The 18,667-nt window shown below is 42.6% G+C and overlaps 2 protein-coding genes across 2 annotated transcripts; both read right to left on the bottom strand.

Moving 5' to 3' along the window:
• Nucleotides 1–2,014: 2,014 nt before the first annotated feature.
• On the bottom strand, nt 2,015–3,073 carry LOC124373532 (ATP-dependent DNA helicase PIF1-like). The gene has a single exon (XM_046831894.1). The coding sequence runs from the start codon at nt 3,071–3,073 to the stop codon at nt 2,015–2,017; it is 1,059 nt and encodes a 352-aa protein (XP_046687850.1).
• Nucleotides 3,074–5,182: 2,109 nt separating this feature from the next.
• Nucleotides 5,183–5,884, bottom strand: LOC124373531. Its single transcript, XM_046831893.1, has one exon. The coding sequence runs from the start codon at nt 5,882–5,884 to the stop codon at nt 5,183–5,185; it is 702 nt and encodes a 233-aa protein (XP_046687849.1).
• Nucleotides 5,885–18,667: the final 12,783 nt, after the last annotated feature.

Below are 18,667 nucleotides of genomic sequence, written 5' to 3'. Positions count from 1 at the left end.
AACTCTTTGAAGCACTGAATAAAATAGTGATATTGCAGGCTGTTAAATATGAATTATTCTTTACAAAATAGAAATACAAATAATAGTTTCTGAAAAATATTGACAATCTTAAAATCTGCCTTTAGTTTATTTTTTGTACAATAGTAATGGGAAAACTGTTTTTATCTATTTAAAATGTGGTAGCAAACAAACATGCAAATGTTTATCAAGTTAGTTTTGAAGTAACCTCTTAGACCTCAGTGTTGAGCTGAATTAATCACTGTCATCATATCCTGGGGATTTTGAAGGCAGAGACCCTTGTCAGATTCGCCAACAAATAAACCTGACCACTGTCACATTTCATCTCACTGTCTACTTGAGCACAAAGTCTCCGAATCAGAAGAGATAAACATACTCAAAACTTACAGTTTGTTTATTGAATGTAAAATCACAAGCTACAACAATAACATCTTGCACCAATAACATCCTGTAACAATAACATCTTGCAATAATAACATCTTACAGCAATAACTAGCTATGCAGATCGGCGGGCGACATCTATGACCAGTTGGGTCGAGCATAGAGGAAAAATGTTTATATTTAATTGGGTAAGTATATTATTTGCTGATCATTAGCGAAGTCTATCACTCCAGGGGCTGGACAAATGACCTGTATATATATTTACTCGCTTTCGCTCGCCGGGGGGCTCCGCCCCCCAGGCCCCTTAGGGGTGTTACTTTAAGTTCGGGTTCGAGATCAATTTAGGTATTAGCTAATTTTCTATTAGTACAGTTTTGAAATCAGGCAATTTTTTGAGAGTGGGTAATTTTATCAGACTCAATTGTATTTGGGGTAGATAGTAGTTGTTCAATATTCAGGTAGGGAGAAAAAGATAGGATTTCAGTGAAAAAAAGGTGAAGAGGCTGATTTATGAGCTTGATATCAAGGATATTATAAACTATTGCATTTGATCATTTGAAGGTAATAGAGATGGTGGTTTTAAATGAAGAAAATGCTTTTGATGGAATAAATGGGTGGTTGGAATTTCAGTACAAAAATATGTATGAATTTTGAAATGAGTAAAAGTAAGTTGGCTGTTTGTCGGTTAACCTACGCTCAGGCATTGAGGTTAGCGTATTCAGTCTCGCCACAGGGATGCACAAAACGCAGAGACCATGTATATGTACACATTTATAACAACAAGTAGCTTATTAAATCAGCTTTGGTTTTAAGTGCAAATAGTTAGTTATGTTTATGGCATAACTTATGGTTGAATGCAATGGTATAGAACAGGTTGTTAAATTGTTAAAGTATTGATTAAATATGTCAGATGGTTGATGGCATGAAAACACGATGACTTAGACAATGTTAATGAATGGTGAATTGACTTTGAGGTAAAAGAATTGGGTTTATTTTTTAGGATGAAAAGAATATTGCTGTTTAATTAATTTGTCATTATTCGTTTTAAGCAAAAGAGATGGTTGATTTTGTGTGTGTTGAATATGAATAGTGGTTTAAAAATATAGAATAAAATGTGTTTGGAATTTTGAAAAGAACAGAAAATCAGTTGTTTGCCCGTCGGTTTACCAACGCTCAGATATTGAGGTTGGCGTATCCAGTCTCGCCACGGGGAGGCCGGCAAACTTAGAGACCATATCTATTTACATATTTACACAAAACGGGGAGTTTTATTCTGGCAGATCCCCTTGCCTAATGCTAATAAAGTCATCAGGGAGTTTTGGTAAAGCAGTTCCCTTTGCCTACTGCTAATGAAATCATCAGGGAGAGTTTTTGGTTAAAGCAGTTCCCTTTGCCTACTGCTAATGAAATCATCAGGGAGTTTTGGTAAAGCAGTTCCCTTTGCCTACTGCTAATGAAATCATCAGGGAGTTTTGGTGAAGCAGTCCCCTTTGCCTACTGCTAATGAAATCATCAGGGAGTTTTGGTAAAGCAGTTCCCTTTGCCTACTGCTAGGTCAAATCACGACGGGGAGTTTTTTTTTAAGTGGCAGATCCCCTAGCCTACTGCCGAAGACTTAATCAGTGTTTAGAAGGAGCTCGTCATATACAATATTCTTTGCATAGGCGACTCCTTCTACTATTCTGTCGTCTGGTACAAGAACGACGATGTCGTCTGGACGTCTCACTCTGCTCAACAGGACGTAGAGCTGGCCATGAGTGAAGCAGTCCGTTCTCAGGTCGACTCCGACGTACTCAATTGTCTGGCCTTGGCTCTTGTGACCAGTCATGCAGTACGCCAACATGAGGGGGAACTGACGGCGACAAACCCGGAGCGGCGATCCTTCGGCAAACGCGAACCTGAACGTAATCCGGGGAATTCCGATAGGTTGCGTGTTGCCGATAAGTCTGACGGTGATCAGTCGGCTGCTGATCGCCGTCACAATGACTTTGGTGCCGTTCACGAGTCCATCACCGATATTTAAGTTTCTCATGATTAAGCATACGGAGCCGACCTTGAGACGCAGGACGTGATCTGGCACTCCTTTGCCAGTGGCCTGGTTGAGGAGATTTACGTCCACATCCAGCCCGTCGTCGTCTTCTCTGTCCACGGTGTCCGCGCTTCTCAACTCATGAATGCGCCCGTCCATGAGGTCTAGGATGCGACCGTTGATCTCCTTGACGTTCACATTCAGAGTTGAGAGTATTGCCCGTCTCGCACAAAGATCAGGATCTCGCAGAACACCAGGAGGAAACACATCCGTTATTAAGTCCGCGAGAGAAGTGAGGCATCTCACCCCAGTGAGGGGAATGAGAGACTCTCTCTCGCGGCCTTCTCCAAAAAGTAAAGGATTTATTGTTCCATTGCCTACTCCAAGGAGGAAGTTGGAGTAGTCAATGGAACCACTAGTTCTCTGGGGTGTCGTCAGGGAAAATAGTGTGAACAGTCGCCACAGATGTGACGCCCGAAGTGACACGCACGCGACATCAGCTGGTGTGCGAGCCTTCTCAACGACGGGCGCAATCTGACGGAAGTCCCCGGAGCAGATGAAGATCTTATTCCCGAATGGCACACTACTATTCATGAGATCCCGGAGGGATCTGTCGATCATCTCGAAGATGTAGCGGTGTGCCATCGGGGCCTCATCAAACACAATGAGCTGTGCTGCTCTGATGAGTTCTGCTCGCTGGGACCCGTTGGTGATGTTCCACACAAACTGTGCCGTGACCTAGGTCTAGAGGGAGTCGGAACATGCTATGTGCTGTTGTTCCTCCAGCCATGTTCCTTGCAGCAATCCCTGAGCTAGCCACGGCGAGTGCAACCTGTCGACAACCACGGACATACGCAAGGATGACACGAATCAGAGAGGTCTTCCCATAACCCCCGGGACCGTCCAGAAATATGATTCTAGAAGTGCGTCGGTCACGGGGGTTGAGAAGCAGAGAGCGAACGTACTCAAACACACGGCGCTGGTCTGGGGAGAGTTTGGGCACCCAGTCCTCAACGATGGTTCGCTGGAGGTTCTCGCCGTAGTTGAGTAGCTCTCTACCTAACTCAGTCGTGTCATCCTCGACGTAGGGGAGTCCATGATCTTTCAAGCACGATCCCTGCTGGCGGAGGCTCCGATCGATGTCTATCAAGGTAAGTTTCACCGCCAGTTCAGGGTCGAGAGGGTTCCTTTCTAAGTGATCCTCGCTAAGGTGGTTCTTGAAAGACTCCCACAGAAGAGCAGCGGGAGCTCCCATGTTGCAGAGGATCACGAAGAAGGAACGGAGCCTAGGTCCAGTCATAAACGTAGATGCCTCGCGCAGCGCGTGATTGTATTCTTCTTCGTCTTCCACCAGGCCGAGATTGCGGGCTACGTCCTGAAACGTCCGGCAACCAGGACCGCCACGAGCCAGAAGATCAACGTAACCACGGCAAGGTGTAGACATAAGTAGAATACGAAGGTAGTATTGTTCTCCTCGGTTGGGAGAGACCCACATCAACCTACATACCTTCTCACCACGCTGGCGAGTCGTTACAAAGTGATGGCCATCGGGGTGTTCGTACAATTCCGCAGTACGTGGGCGCTTAGTGTGCACCATGAACTTCTCGTAAAATGTCTGGTACGTGACATTGTCAAAAGTTTCATGGTGCGGGCGATTGAAGTAGACCATAAGCTTGGAGCTTGCTTGAGTGACTGCATCAGAGAGCTGTCTCGGCCGAAAGACAACACTTTGTTTGCCCTCTAAATGCACGGGAAGACACTCAACGGTGGGCTCGAGCTTTGACACAGGAAAGTCGAGAAGACGCCAGCATGCGTCGCTGGCACCCACCATTCTCTTCGTCACGTAATGCTCGACCTCATCCTCTTGTTTCCCCAGGGGAGTGACGGTTACGTTCTGGAGAGAACCGCCTTTCATGAGGTACTTAAAGAGGTACTTGATTACGCGGACGAGTAGAAGCAAGCTCCAAGTTTATGTGCGCCTCGTATTTGAGCAGTAATGCGGAATTGTACGGAACGACCCAGCCATCATGCACTTTGATCTGTCTCCTCCGTGATGTGATAAAGCCTTCGTTTGTGTAGTCTCGTTTGTATTGGACGAACCCCCTCTCGTCCACGTGGGTGGTTTGGCAGGCAGGCTTGGGGTAGAACTTGTTGCAGTGCCCCTTTGCAGAGTCCCAGCACAGGAAGTCGGTGCGGTGGTCAGTACCACATGGACCATGAATCATGTGTTTCAGCACCAACTTCCTGAGTCTTCCAGCGGCTTCCTCCTCCGAAGGGATGTCTGCGCGTATTACGGAGTCAATGTCACGTGCCTGTACCGGTCCATCGCCGTCAATTTTAAACACAATGTGGGCATGAGGAAGGCCCCTCATTTGCATTTCAATGACATAGACGATGTAAACCGGACGGCTAAACATTGCTCCGCTGCGCAGATCTCGGAGGAGTTCGCCAAGTTTAATCTGGAAGATTCTGCAGGCTGTTGAGGGGTCACTGCGCCCGCTGTTGTGAGGGCAGGCCTTCTTGTTTTCCTCCCAAGTAGCACTGAAGGTGAACGTCAGGAAAAACGTAGGTGAACCCAGACGAGACACAAGGCCCATTGCGTTCTCGTAATGTACCTTCATGTATCTGGGTCCACCGGTAAACGAACTTGGGAGGTAAACTTTTCCAGCCTGCACCCCACCCTCACCCAAGACTGTTTCATCGCGGGTGATGTCGCCTAAAACCTGCCCACCAGCTTGCCTACCCCGTTGAGCTTCAAGGAGCTCGTCCAGTGGTCCTATCCTCAAGGAATTTTGAGCAGCAGAACGCGTTTTGGGAGAAACGAATAAATCTTAGACGCTCCTCCTCGTACCTCGCGAACATCTCGACCTGCCATGCTTGAGACAGCCTGCCGAAATGCGAGAAACGGGGATCGGAGAGGAGGAGACATCTAGAGTAATTGTATTGTGAAAGTTTCCCCCCGTGGTTGTCTAAGCGCCCAATATGCCACCCTAAATTACCTTGAGGATAGAGCAACGGATATTGGAAAGGCTCCATTAAGGGGCTAAAGAGGTCAACGGAAGACGGACGCCTATCACTCTTCTTCCAGATGGTCAATTTTCTTGGATCAGTTATGGTGTCTTCATTGCTCAATACAGCGTGCACTTCAATGCCTGTTTGCCTATCTCCAAGAACAGGGCCATGGGTAGATCTGCTGGTCACTTCAAATTCCAAATAAGCGTTGACTGAAGGCTCATCACTCAATCTACGGAAATCATTGATGAAAGGATTACAGGAAAGAAGATATGTATTAATTTCATCAATGACTTCTGAGTTCAATGATCTACCCATGGCAATGTTTTTGCGCTCCTCGCCATCATCTATGTACAGGCGGCACCGGTTCACAAACTGGACATCACCTCCCTTGGTCCTAAACTTTTGACCTGGAGCGTCCAGACTGTGAACCTGGTGGTACATCTTACCTTCGATCTTAAAGAAGGCGAGGCCTGAAGGATGACGGTACCCCCCAGTCACCTCGAGAGCGCAGAAGGCAAACAAGTCATTGTAGGCACGGGCTCGTTCGATGAACAGACGGTTAGAATAGAAACTGGCGTCCAGAGGAGGTAAATTATGGACTTTATAAGATCCCTCACCGCAACACCATTTCTTCCTATCCTTCTCTTCATCGAACAGCCTTGCATGACAATGAGGACACTTTGAAATGTTTTCGTCCCATAAACTTATTTTTTTTAGTTTGTAAGAATTAATATAGACTAAATTATCTATTTTCCAATACGCCATTGGGCCATGTTCAACTACACGTCGTGCTAGTATGTTGGAAATGTGCCTTAATTCTGTCAATTTAGGATTTTTTATTCGAAATATTTGTACTTTTTGTAAATTTGTGTTAGGATGTTTTTCTGTATAACGCTGAACAGCACCCCTGTGAACTTCAGGATGCTGCTCAGTGTAGCGCTGAACAGCATCTCGATGGACCTGAGGATGTTGCTCAGTGTAACGCTGAACAGCATCTCGGTGGACCTGAGGGTGCTGCTCAGTGTAACGCTGGACAGCATCTCGGTGGACCTGAGGGTGCTGCTCAGTGTAACGTTGAACAGCATCTCGGTTGACTTGAGGGTGCTGCTCAGTGTAACGATGAACAGCATCCCTGTTGACTTGAGGATGCTGTTCAGTATATCTTTTCACTGCGTCCCTGTTGACTTGAGGATTGTTTGAGGAGTACTTTTTCTTTGAATTTTTTTATCTGCTCCTCCTTAGTGGTTGAAAGAGTTTTAGGGCGGCCACGTTTCACTTTTTTAGGTCTACCCGGCCCCTTTTTAACTGGAGCACAGACGGACATGGTACTTATTTGTAATGGCGGTAAAGATTCGACAATGCTTAAACAAGTAGAATTAGGATCTTTGATTATTGGCTCAGGAGGAGAGGACACTGATAGCGTAGGGAACATATCCAGTCTACCTGTGCGCAGCATTTCAGCCAAATGGGGGCGCATTGATGGTATATCATAGCGCAGTTTGGCTGGGTCCCGGCCAAGGGCAAGTGAAGTAGCATTAGCAATGGCGAATACGCCGCAGTCAAAACCGTTTTCTTGCCTTTGGACGGGAATAAATGCTGGAACGATGGATAGGTCCGGGAACAGAAGGGAGAGCAGCTTAGTTTGGTCTGCAGTGAGGTGGGCACTGTTCAGACTGTCGTACACATACAAATTACTGCCATCGTGGAAGACCACAATCCAATGACCGATAGAACTGGCGTCGATCTTCCCCGAGAACAGAATTTGTATGTGAGGTGTAGCGACAGCCGAAACAACCACCTTCCATTGCATCAATGGCCAAACAGCTTACAGGATGATACTCAGTGTTTTCATCCAGTATGCTTCCGAACCTATCCATATGGTCAGTACTAAGATAGTCCCCACTCTCAACCTCTCTTACCATTCCCTCGAGGAATGCATTCATTTTAAACGTCAAATAAAAAGGAATAAAAAAATTAAACAATAATTAAATAGGAATATAAGCTTCAATTAAGAACACAAAAAACACAACGAGAACACAAGGAACAGTCAGAAAAAAGGGCAAAATGTTGCCTAATAGTACAGCGAAGAAGCAGAAATAGTCACTTGGACGTCAACAACAGTGCCCGCCTCTATCTACAATTTAGCTGATTTCAATAAATATTAAAAAGTTAAAAAGGAAGTTATAAGCTTTAACTAAGTAAAAAAATAATAAAAAGATATAAGATAAAAAACAACGAGAACACAAAAGAAAAGTAAGAAAATTGGTCACAATATGGCGTAATAAGAAAGAAAAGAAAGCAAAGAAGTAGAATAGAAGTAGTCACTTGGATGTTAAGAACGATGAACGTGAACTTTTATTTAAACGTAAAATACATATATTTTTTACTGAAACAGTCAATCCATTAAGGAAACAACAAAAAAATAAAGCCTAGTATAAAACCGAAAATATTCAGCCAAGTTAAGAGTACGGCTATTCAAGTAGTCAATGTAGACTGAGTAGGAACGTAAAGTTAAGTTTGGATTTCATAGACATCTAGGGATATCAACTCCTACGTACCGTACAGAAGTCGCTAAGGCCATCAATTCTCTTCACTAGGATCCCTAATGTTGTCCCGACACAAAACTATCACTTCGGAAAGCAGCAACTGAATTTTGCTGTTGACTTTTGGAAACGCGAATGAAGATGGGTGGAAAAATAGCAAAAAATGACAGTTTTTTGCAAATATCTCGTAAACGGTAAGAGATATCGAAAAAATGACGAAATTTTTTCCACCCCTGGACCGTCCCCCACCCCTCTGAATTATTTTTCCCTATCTATCGACACCAAAAAAGTTAACCTAGGACTATCTTTACGTTAACCCCCCCCCTCCCCCCACCCTTCCTCGCAATGTCCCTATCTACTATATCACAAAATTATTTATTTCTCGGGATTGGGTAAACATATTGAGACACTTCAAACTGTTTATTGGTGTAGAATTTCACGATGCATCTTATGGTGTTATTATTTATTTTCTAAAAATTTGTTTTTTTTATTAGAAATTTTTGAAAATTTTCAAAAAATACGTTTTTCAACTTCTCGCGCCTCCTGTATATACACTTTAAGAGATAGAGCAAAAGTTTAAATTGCAAACTTGTAGAGAGTTTCAAGGAGAATACTGTAAGTGGGCTCCGTTTTTCGATAGGATGCTTCGTTAAGTCACAATCGAGCGCCTACGAAAGGTCTACACGGGGAGAAAATGCGTCCGCCATTTTGATTTTTTTAAGGGGTTGAAAATGAAAAATTCTCACTTTTCGGGATTTTCCTGGTGGTTACACGTGGAAAGCTATCTGTGTACCAAATTTCAAGTCTCTAACTCATCTGGAAGTAGGTTAGAATTAGTATGCGTGAGTGAGTCAGTCAGTTACACATGCGGTTGTATATATATTAGACTCGCCTTCGGCTCGTGGGGGCTACGCCCCCAGGCCCCCAAAGTAAACGCTTGCAAATTCGGGGATAAGCGGAATTCGGTGACTGGTTAAGTCCGGACATTAAGTAAATGACAAGGGATTTAAAAATTGACCTTTTTCATAGATTTTTTTCCGGATTCGTAAAAACTTTTGACTTTGAGGGCATTTTGCGGTTAAACCGTTAGAGATACGACAAAAAGTGACTGGACCTTTCTTGTTGGAAATTTAATTTTGTCTTTCGATTTTGCCCTCAGATCTGATCTACGACCTATGGTTTAGCCAGAAATGAGCTCGGGAGAAAAGTCTGCACGGGTCAGCTATCTTGAATTGTTTAGTATAAACATAATAAAAACCGACCTCAAGGCAGTATTTTAAGTCGAACAGGGGGTTTAATATCACCAGGAGACTATCTAGTCAAGGCGAGAAATTCCCTGGGTGGGTGATTAATGTTAAGGAGGTTAAGACAAGAGGGGGTTTAATTTCGTCAGGATATTGTCTGGTCATATGAACAAATTCCCAGGGGGGGTTAAGTTACCGGGGGATAAGTCTCCAGGGGGTTATCTGGTCATACCAGGATCTTCCCAGGGGGGGGGGTTAAGAGATTTGGTGACTGGTAAAATTCGGACATGAGGTCATGGCAGGAAATTCCCTGGGGGGGTTTAATGTTACCAGGGGGGTTAACACATCAGGGGGTTGAATGTACAGGAGGTTATCAGGTCATACCAGGAAATCCCCGGGGGGGGGGGGTTAATATTACCGGGGGTTAATGACACACTTGGGCCTTTTTTAGAGGGTATTGTGTCTGTGAACATAATAAATATTCCTCTGTCCCTATCTACTATTGACGCTTAGCTAACGCTCAGCCAACTCCCGAAGTCACTGAACCTTTTCTGTAGATCACGTGATTTCCTAAATCCCGTTTAAAATTTGTTTTGAGTTACGACCAACCGTTTAGCCGCTATCAAGCCCGGAATGTAAATTTGTAGGCGAAAATGTCCAATATTTTCACTTAATCGCGTTTTGCGGTCAAACTAAGGGAAATATAGTAAAAAGTCACTGGACCTTTTTTGTAGGTCATCTTATTTCCTAAATAAAACGTTAGTCTTATTTTGACCTCCGACCAATGGTTTCGCCGCTATCGACCCCAAAAACAAAAGTTTCGCGTAAAAGTTACAACAAAATTGTACATAATCACGTTTTTCGGCCAAACCAATCGAGATAGGGCAAAAGATTACTGGACCTTTTCTGTAGATCGCGCAATTTGCTAATTTGATAGGTCAATCAGATTTGAGCTACGACCAACGGTTCGGCCGCTATCGGGCTTGAAACATTATTTTTATCGAAAAAATCTCTGGAATTTCAAATGTTCGAGCGTTTTGTCGCTTAACCATGGAAGATAGAGCAAAACGTCACTGGACCTTTTTTGTAGTTCACCTCATTCCTGATTATGAATTTTTCGTCAGATCCGAGCTAGCTCCAACGGTTCGCCCGCTATCGGGCTTACAAAAAATGCCTGCAGGGGTGAAGAATGCGCGATTTTTTTGGGAATTTTTTTGAGGGGTTGAAAATGAAAAATTCTCACTTTTCGGGATTTTCCTGGTGGTTACACGTGGAAAGCTATCTGTGTACCAAATTTCAAGTCTCTAACTCATCTGGAAGTAGGTTAGAATTAGTATACGTGAGTGAGTCAGTCAGTTACACATGCGGTTGTATATATATTAGACTCGCCTTCGGCTCGCTGGGGGCTACGCCCCCAGGCCCCCATTTGGGTGTTGGCTAAATTCGGGGATAAGCGTAGTTCGGTGATTAATTAAATTCAGACGTGAAGTTTCCAAATTTTATGTATCCGTTCTCGAGAATCTTACGGGTCGTAATGCTTCGCTAACGCTCAGCCAAAAGATGTGTGGTGTATAATATTAATCAATTGATGTGGTAGAAGAGTTAAGTTATGTGTTCGTGAAATTTGGAGACAAGAAGAATTTGGTTTTAACCAAAGTCAGAGGACGTATGTATACCATAGTTTAATTTTCCGGATTTACCCAAACTTTTGACTTTGAGGGCGTTTTGCGGCTTAACCGTTAGGGATACGTGAAAAAGTGACTGGACCTTTCTTGTCGGAAATTTAATTTTATGTTTCGATTCCGTCGTCAGATTTTAGCTGCGACCTTTGGTTTAGCCAGGAATGAGCTCGGGAGAAAAGTCTGCACGGGTCAGCTATCTTGAATTGTTTAGTATAAACATAATAAAAACCGACCTTAAGGCAGTATTTTAAGTGGAACAGGGGGGTTTAATGTCACCAGGAGACTATCTAGTCAAGGTGAGAAATTCCCGGGGGGGGGTGATTAATGTTAAGGGAGTTAGACATCAGGGGGTTTAAATTCGTCAGGATATTGTCTGGTCATTTGAACAAATTCCCAGGGGGGGTTAACGTTACCGGGGGATAAGACTCCGGGGGGTTATCTGGTCATACCAGGAACTTCCCAGGGGGGGTTAAGAGATTTGGTGACTGGTCAAATTCGGACATGAGGTCATGCCAGGAAATTCCCTGGGGGGGTTTAATGTTACCAGGGGGGTTAACACATCAGGGGGTTGAATGTACTCAGGAGGTTATCAGGTCATACCAGGAAATCCCCGGGGGGGGGGTTAATATTACCGGGGGTTAATGACACACTTGGGCCTATTTTAGAGGGTGTTGTGTCTGTGAACATAATAATAAAAGCTTTCTCTGTCCCTATCTACTATTGACGCTTAACTATCGCTCAGCCCAGTTTCTAATGTGGAGTTGTATTCACTCGTTAACGTAGCAAAGCAAGTGCAAACTGAATCTGGAATGAATTACACAAATATTAGTCACATAATAATTTAAAAACTCCAAAAATTGCCAATCTACGACAAATATTTAGCTATTTATAGCGTTTTTCTGGCTTATTAAAGGACATACAACAAATAGTTACATTACCTTTTTTGTAGATCCCATCAATTTATAGCCATAACAGTTTTTAGATTTAAGCTAGAACTAACCGTTTGGTCGCTATCGACTCAAGAAACAAAGTTATTTAAAAGAAATTGAGAAATATTTACATTTATTAGCCGAACCATTGGAGATAGAGGAAAATGTCACTGGACCTTTTTTGTAGATCGCATTGATTAGTAATTAAATCAAATTTTTATTCTGTGCTACAATAAGAAGTTTGGCCGAAAAAAAGCCCAGAAAACAAAATCTCACGTAAAACTTAAAAAATCGATACTTTAAAACGCGTAATGCGGCCAAACCGTTGAGGATAGGGCAAAATGTTACAGGACCTTTTTTGTAGATTACGCCATTTACTAAATCCCATTGAAAATTTGTTTTGAGCTACGGCCAACCGTGTAGCAGCTATTGAGCCCGAAAGGTAAATTTTTAGGCGAAAATTTCAAAATATTTTAATGTAATCGCGTTTTTCGGCCAAACCAATTGAGATAGAGCAAAAAGTCACTAGACCTTTATTGTAGATCACTTCATTCCTGATTATGAATTTTTCGTCAGATCGAAGCTAGCTCCAACGGTTCGCCCGCTATCGGGCTTTAAAGGAAAGCCTGCAAGGGCAAAACAGGGGTCCGTTCGGGAATTTTTTTGAGGGGTTCAAAAGTGAAAAACTCCGGTTTTCAGACTTTTCCCGGAGGTTTGAAGATACGTGCGACGTGCGTGCAAAATTTCACGTTTCCAGCACTTCTAGAACTATGTTAGAATTAGTATTACCTATGTGTCAGTCAGTGAGTGAGTTACACATGCGGCTGTATATATATAGGACTCGCCTTCGGCTCGCTGGGGGCTACGCCCCCAGGCCCCCATGATGTACGCTTGCAAATTCGGGGATGAGCGGTTAAATTTACGCTTGCATATTCGAGATAAGAGGGATTTGATGATTGTTAAAATTTGGACATGAGGTCAAGCCAGGAAATTCCCTGGGGGGGTTTTAATGTTACCAGGGGTTAAGACATCGGGGGTTATCTGGTCATACCAGGAACTTCCCAAGGGGGGTTAAGAGATTTGGTGATTGTTAAAATTCGTACATGAGGTTTCATGTTCCCTGCTCTATCCGATTCCGAGAATCGTATGGGTCATATCGCTTCGCTAACGCTCAGCCAATTGATATGTGGTGTATAATAACAATCAATAGACATCGCAGAACAGTTAAGTTATGTGTTTCGCGAAATTAGAAGACAAGAAGAATTTGATGGTAACTAAAGTCAGCGTATATCATAGTTTAATTTTTCCGGATTCACCCAAACTTTTGACTTTGAGAGCGTTTTTACGGCTTAACCGTTAGAGATACGAGAAAAAGTGACTGGACCTTTCTTGTCGGAAATTTAATTTTGTGTTTCGATTCCGTCATCAGATTTTAGCTGCGAGCTTTCGTTTAGCCAGGAATGAGCTCGGGAGAAAAGTCTGCACTGGTCAGCTATCTTGAATTGTTTAGTATAAACATAATAAAAACCGACCTTAAGGCAGTATTTTAAGTGGAACAGGGGGTTTAATATCACCAGGAGACTATCTAGTCAAGGCGAGAAATTCCCGGGGGGGGGGGGGTGATTAATGTTAAGGGGGTTAAGACATCGGGGGGTTTAATTTCGTCAGGATATTGTCTGGTCATATGAACAAATTCCCGGGGGGGGGTTAATGTTACAAGGGGTTAATGACACAACCTGGGCCTATTTTAGAAGGTGTTGTGCCTGTGAACATAAAAAAAACACTTTGTCCCTATCTACTATTGAAGCTTCACTAAAGCTCAGCCAACTCCCGACGTGGAGGGGGGTTTTAGTCACTCGTTAAACGTATTAATACAAGGTCAATCTGGAACCAGCACGAATCGCATTAATTATAGTTGCAAGATTTAAAACCCCTAAAATTGACGACAAAGAATTTGCCTTTTAGAGCATTTACCAGGCTTATGGAAAGATAAACGACAGAAAGCTATTGGACCTTTTTTGTTGATTTTATCAATAGCTAATTATAAATAGTTTTACATTTAAGCTACGGCCTACGGTTCGGCCACTATCGAGCCCGAAATGTAAGTTTTTAAGTGAAATTTTCGACATAATCACGTTTTTACGGCTAAACCATGGAAGATAGAGTAAAAAGTCACTGAAACTTTTGTGTACATCGCATTATTTCGTATTAAAATCAAATTTCTATTCTGGCCTAGAACTAAGGTTTTGTCTGCAATGGAGCACAGAAAACAATATCTCACGTAAAACTTGAAAAATCGATACATAAAACGCGTAATGCGGCCAAACCATTGGGGATAGGGCAAAATGTCATTTAAACATTTTTGTAGATCGCGCTGTTTTATAAATCCCATTGAAAATTTGTTTTGAGCTACGACCAACCGTATTAAGTAGAGCCGCTATGAAGCCTGGAATGTAAATTTGTAGGCGAAAATTTTCAAATATTTTTATTTTAATCGCGTTTTGCGGTCAAACTAATGGAGATATAGTAAAAGGTCACTGAACCTTTTTTGTAGATCATATTATTTCATAAATCTAACCTTTGTTTTATGTTGACCTCCGACCATTTGTTTCGCCGCTATCGACCCCAAAAACAAAAGTTTCACGTAAAAGTTACAAAAAAATTGCACATAATCACGTTTTTCGGCCAAACCAATGGAGATAGGGCAAAAAGTCACTGGACCATTTCTGTAGAGCACGTAATTTTCTAATTTGATGGGTCAATCAGATTTGAGCTACGACCAACGGTTCGGTTCGGCCGCTATCGGGCTCGAAACATCCATTTTAGCGAAAAAATCTCTGGAATTTCAAATGTTCGAGCGTTTTGTTGCTTAACCATGGAAGATAGAGCAAAAAGTCACTGGACCTTTTTTGTAGTTCACTTCATTCCTGACCATGAATTTTCCGTCAGATCCGAGCTAGCTCCAACGGTTCGCCCGCTATCGGGCTTACAAAAAATGCCTGCAGGGGTGAAGAATGCGCGATTTTTCGGGAATTTTTTTGAGGGGTTTAGAAGTAAAAAAGTCCGGTTTTCAGACTTTTCCTCCGGGTCATATTGTGAAAGGTACCTGCGTGCCAAATTTCAAGTTTCCAGCACTTCTAGAACTATGTTAGAATTAGTATCTATACATCAGTCAGTGAGTGAGTGAGTGAGTTACACATGCGGCTGTATATTATATGGGACTCGCCTTTGGCTCGCTGGGGGCTACGCCCCCAGGCCCCCATTTGGGTGTTGGCTAAATTCGGGGATAAGCGTAGTTCGGTGATTGGTTAAATTCAGACGTGAAGTTTCCAAATTTTATGTATCCGTTCTCGAGAATCTTACGGGTCGTAATGCTTCGCTAACGCTCAGCCAAAAGATGTGTGGTGTATAATATTAATCAATTGATGTGGTAGAAGAGTTAAGTTATGTGTTTCGTGAAATTTGGAGACAAGAAGAATTTGGTTTTAACCAAAGTCAGAGGACGTATGTATACCATAGTTTAATTTTCCGGATTTACCCAAACTTTTGACTTTGAGGGCGTTTTGCGGCTTAACCGTTAGAGATACGTGAAAAAGTGACTGGACCTTTCTTGTCGGAAATTTAATTTTGTCTTTTGATTGTGCCCTCAGATTTGATCTACGACCTATGGTTTAGTCGGTACAACGCTTGGAATAAATGTCTGCACTGGTGGGGAAAAGAGCGATTTGGTGATTGGTAAAATTCGGACATGAGGTCATGCCAGGAAATTCCCTGGGGGGGTTTAATGTTACCGGGGGGGTTAACATTTTCAGGAGGTTTAATGTACTCAGGAGCTTATCTGGTCATACCAGGAAATCCCGGGGGGGGGGTTAATGTTACCGGGGGTTAAGACACACCAGGGGGTTTAATTTACTCAGGAGGTTATCTGGTCATACTGGGAAATTCCAGAGGGGGGGTTTATTGTTACTGGGTGTTAACACACACGTGGTTCTCTTTTAGAGGTTGTTGTGTGTGTTAAAATAAATACATTCTCTATGTCACTATCTACTATTGGCGTTTAGCTAACGCTCAGCCAATTCCCTGGGGGGGTTGTAATCACTCGGTAACGTAGTAATAATTGTTAAATCCGGAACCAGAATGAATTGAACAAATCATAGTAGCAAAAAATCTAAAACAACCAAAATGTGCATTTTGTAAAAAAAAACACGATAAATATTTTACCATTGAAAGCGATTTACAGGCTTACTAAAGGATATAAGACAAAAGGCTACTGGACCTTTTTTTATAGATCTCATAGTTTTCTAGTTACTGAATGATAAAGATTTAAACTCCAATCAACGGATCGGCTGATACCGACTCCAGAAAAACAAGATTTATACGTATCAATCACAAAATAATTGCATTTAAACGCGTTTTGCGGTCGAACCATTGTAGATAGGTCAAAAAGTCACTGGACCTCTTTTGTAGATCACTTCATTTTGCTAAATCAAACCTTTGTTTTATTTTGACTTCCGACCAATGGTTTTGCCGCTATCGACACCAAAAACAAAATGTTTCACGTGAAAATTACATAAATTTTGCACATAATCACGTATTGCGGTCATACCAATAGAGATAGGGCAAAAAGTCACTTGACCTTTTCTGTAGATCACGTAATTTGCTAATTTAATGGGTCAATCAGATTTGAGCTACAACCTACCGTTCGGCCGCTATCGGGCTCGAAACATTATTTTTATCGAAAAAATCTCTGGAATTTCAAATGTTCGAGCGTTTTGTCGCTTAACCATAGAAGATAGAGCAAAAAGTCACTGGACCTTTTTTGTAGTTCACTTCATTCCTGACCATGAATTTTTCGTCAGATCCGAGCTAGCTCAAACGGTTCGCCCGCTACCGGACTTACAAAAAAGGCCTGCAGGGGCGAAAAATGCGCAAATTTTCTCGAATTTTTTTGAGGGGTTTAAAAGTAAAAAAGTCCGGTTTTCAGACTTTTCCTGTTGGTTACACGACAACAGGTACCCGCATGCCAAATTTCAAGTTTCCAGCACTTCTAGAACTATGTTAGAATTTGTATACATCCATCAGTGAGTGAGTGAGTGAGTGAGTGGTTTCACATGCGGCTGTATAAGTATTTAGACTCGCCTTCGGCTCGCTGGGGGCTACGCCCCCAGGCCCCCAAATTAAACGCTTGCAAATTCGGGGATAAGCGGAATTCGGTGACTGGTTAAGTCCGGACATTAAGTAAATGACAAGGGATTTAAAAATTGACCTTTTTCATAGATTTTTTTCCGGATTCGTAAAAACTTTTGACTTTGAGGGCATTTTGCGGTTAAACCGTTAGAGATACGACAAAAAGTGACTGGACCTTTCTTGTTGGAAATTTAATTTTGTCTTTCGATTTTGCCCTCAGATCTGATCTACGACCTATGGTTTAGCCAGAAATGAGCTCGGGAGAAAAGTCTGCACGGGTCAGCTATCTTGAATTGTTTAGTATAAACATAATAAAAACCGACCTCAAGGCAGTATTTTAAGTCGAACAGGGGGTTTAATATCACCAGGAGACTATCTAGTCAAGGCGAGAAATTCCCTGGGTGAGTGATTAATGTTAAGGAGGTTAAGACAAGAGGGGGTTTAATTTCGTCAGGATATTGTCTGGTCATATGAACAAATTCCCAGGGGGGGTTAACGTTACCGGGGGATAAGTCTCCAGGGGGTTATCTGGTCATACCAGGATCTTCCCAGGGGGGGGGGGGTTAAGAGATTTGGTGACTGGTAAAATTCGGACATGAGGTCATGGCAGGAAATTCCCTGGGGGGGTTTAATGTTACCAGGGGGGTTAACACATCAGGGGGTTGAATGTACAGGAGGTTATCAGGTCATACCAGGAAATCCCCGGGGGGGGGGTTAATATTACCGGGGGTTAATGACACACTTGGGCCTTTTTTAGAGGGTATTGTGTCTGTGAACATAATAAATATTCCTCTGTCCCTATCTACTATTGACGCTTAGCTAACGCTCAGCCAACTCCCGAAGTCACTGAACCTTTTCTGTAGATCACGTGATTTCCTAAATCCCGTTTAAAATTTGTTTTGAGTTACGACCAACCGTTTAGCCGCTATCAAGCCCGGAATGTAAATTTTTAGGCGAAAATGTCCAATATTTTCACTTAATCGCGTTTTGCGGTCAAAACTAAGGGAAATATAGTAAAAAGTCACTGGACCTTTTTTGTAGGTCATCTTATTTCCTAAATAAAACGTTAGTCTTATTTTGACCTCCGACCAATGGTTTCGCCGCTATCGACCCCAAAAACAAAAGTTTCGCGTAAAAGTTACAACAAAATTGTACATAATCACGTTTTTTCGGCCAAACCAATCGAGATAGGGCAAAAGATTACTGGACCTTTTCTGTAGATCGCGCAATTTGCTAATTTGATAGGTCAATCAGATTTGAGCTACGACCAACGGTTCGGCCGCTATCGGGCTTGAAACATTATGTTTATCGAAAAAATCTCTGGAATTTCAAATGTTCGAGCGTTTTGTCGCTTAACCATGGAAGATAGAGCAAAACGTCACTGGACCTTTTTTGTAGTTCACCTCATTCCTGATTATGAATTTTTCGTCAGATCCGAGCTAGCTCCAACGGTTCGCCCGCTATCGGGCTTACAAAAAATGCCTGCAGGGGTGAAGAATGCGCGATTTTTTGGGAATTTTTTTGAGGGGTTGAAAATGAAAAATTCTCACTTTTCGGGATTTTCCTGGTGGTTACACGTGGAAAGCTATCTGTGTACCAAATTTCAAGTCTCTAACTCATCTGGAAGTAGGTTAGAATT

The sequence above is a fragment of the Homalodisca vitripennis genome, unplaced genomic scaffold (assembly GCF_021130785.1).
Source record: "Homalodisca vitripennis isolate AUS2020 unplaced genomic scaffold, UT_GWSS_2.1 ScUCBcl_5837;HRSCAF=12761, whole genome shotgun sequence".
NCBI lineage: Eukaryota > Metazoa > Arthropoda > Insecta > Hemiptera > Cicadellidae > Homalodisca > Homalodisca vitripennis.
This window is presented reverse-complemented; position numbering and strand designations above follow the sequence as displayed.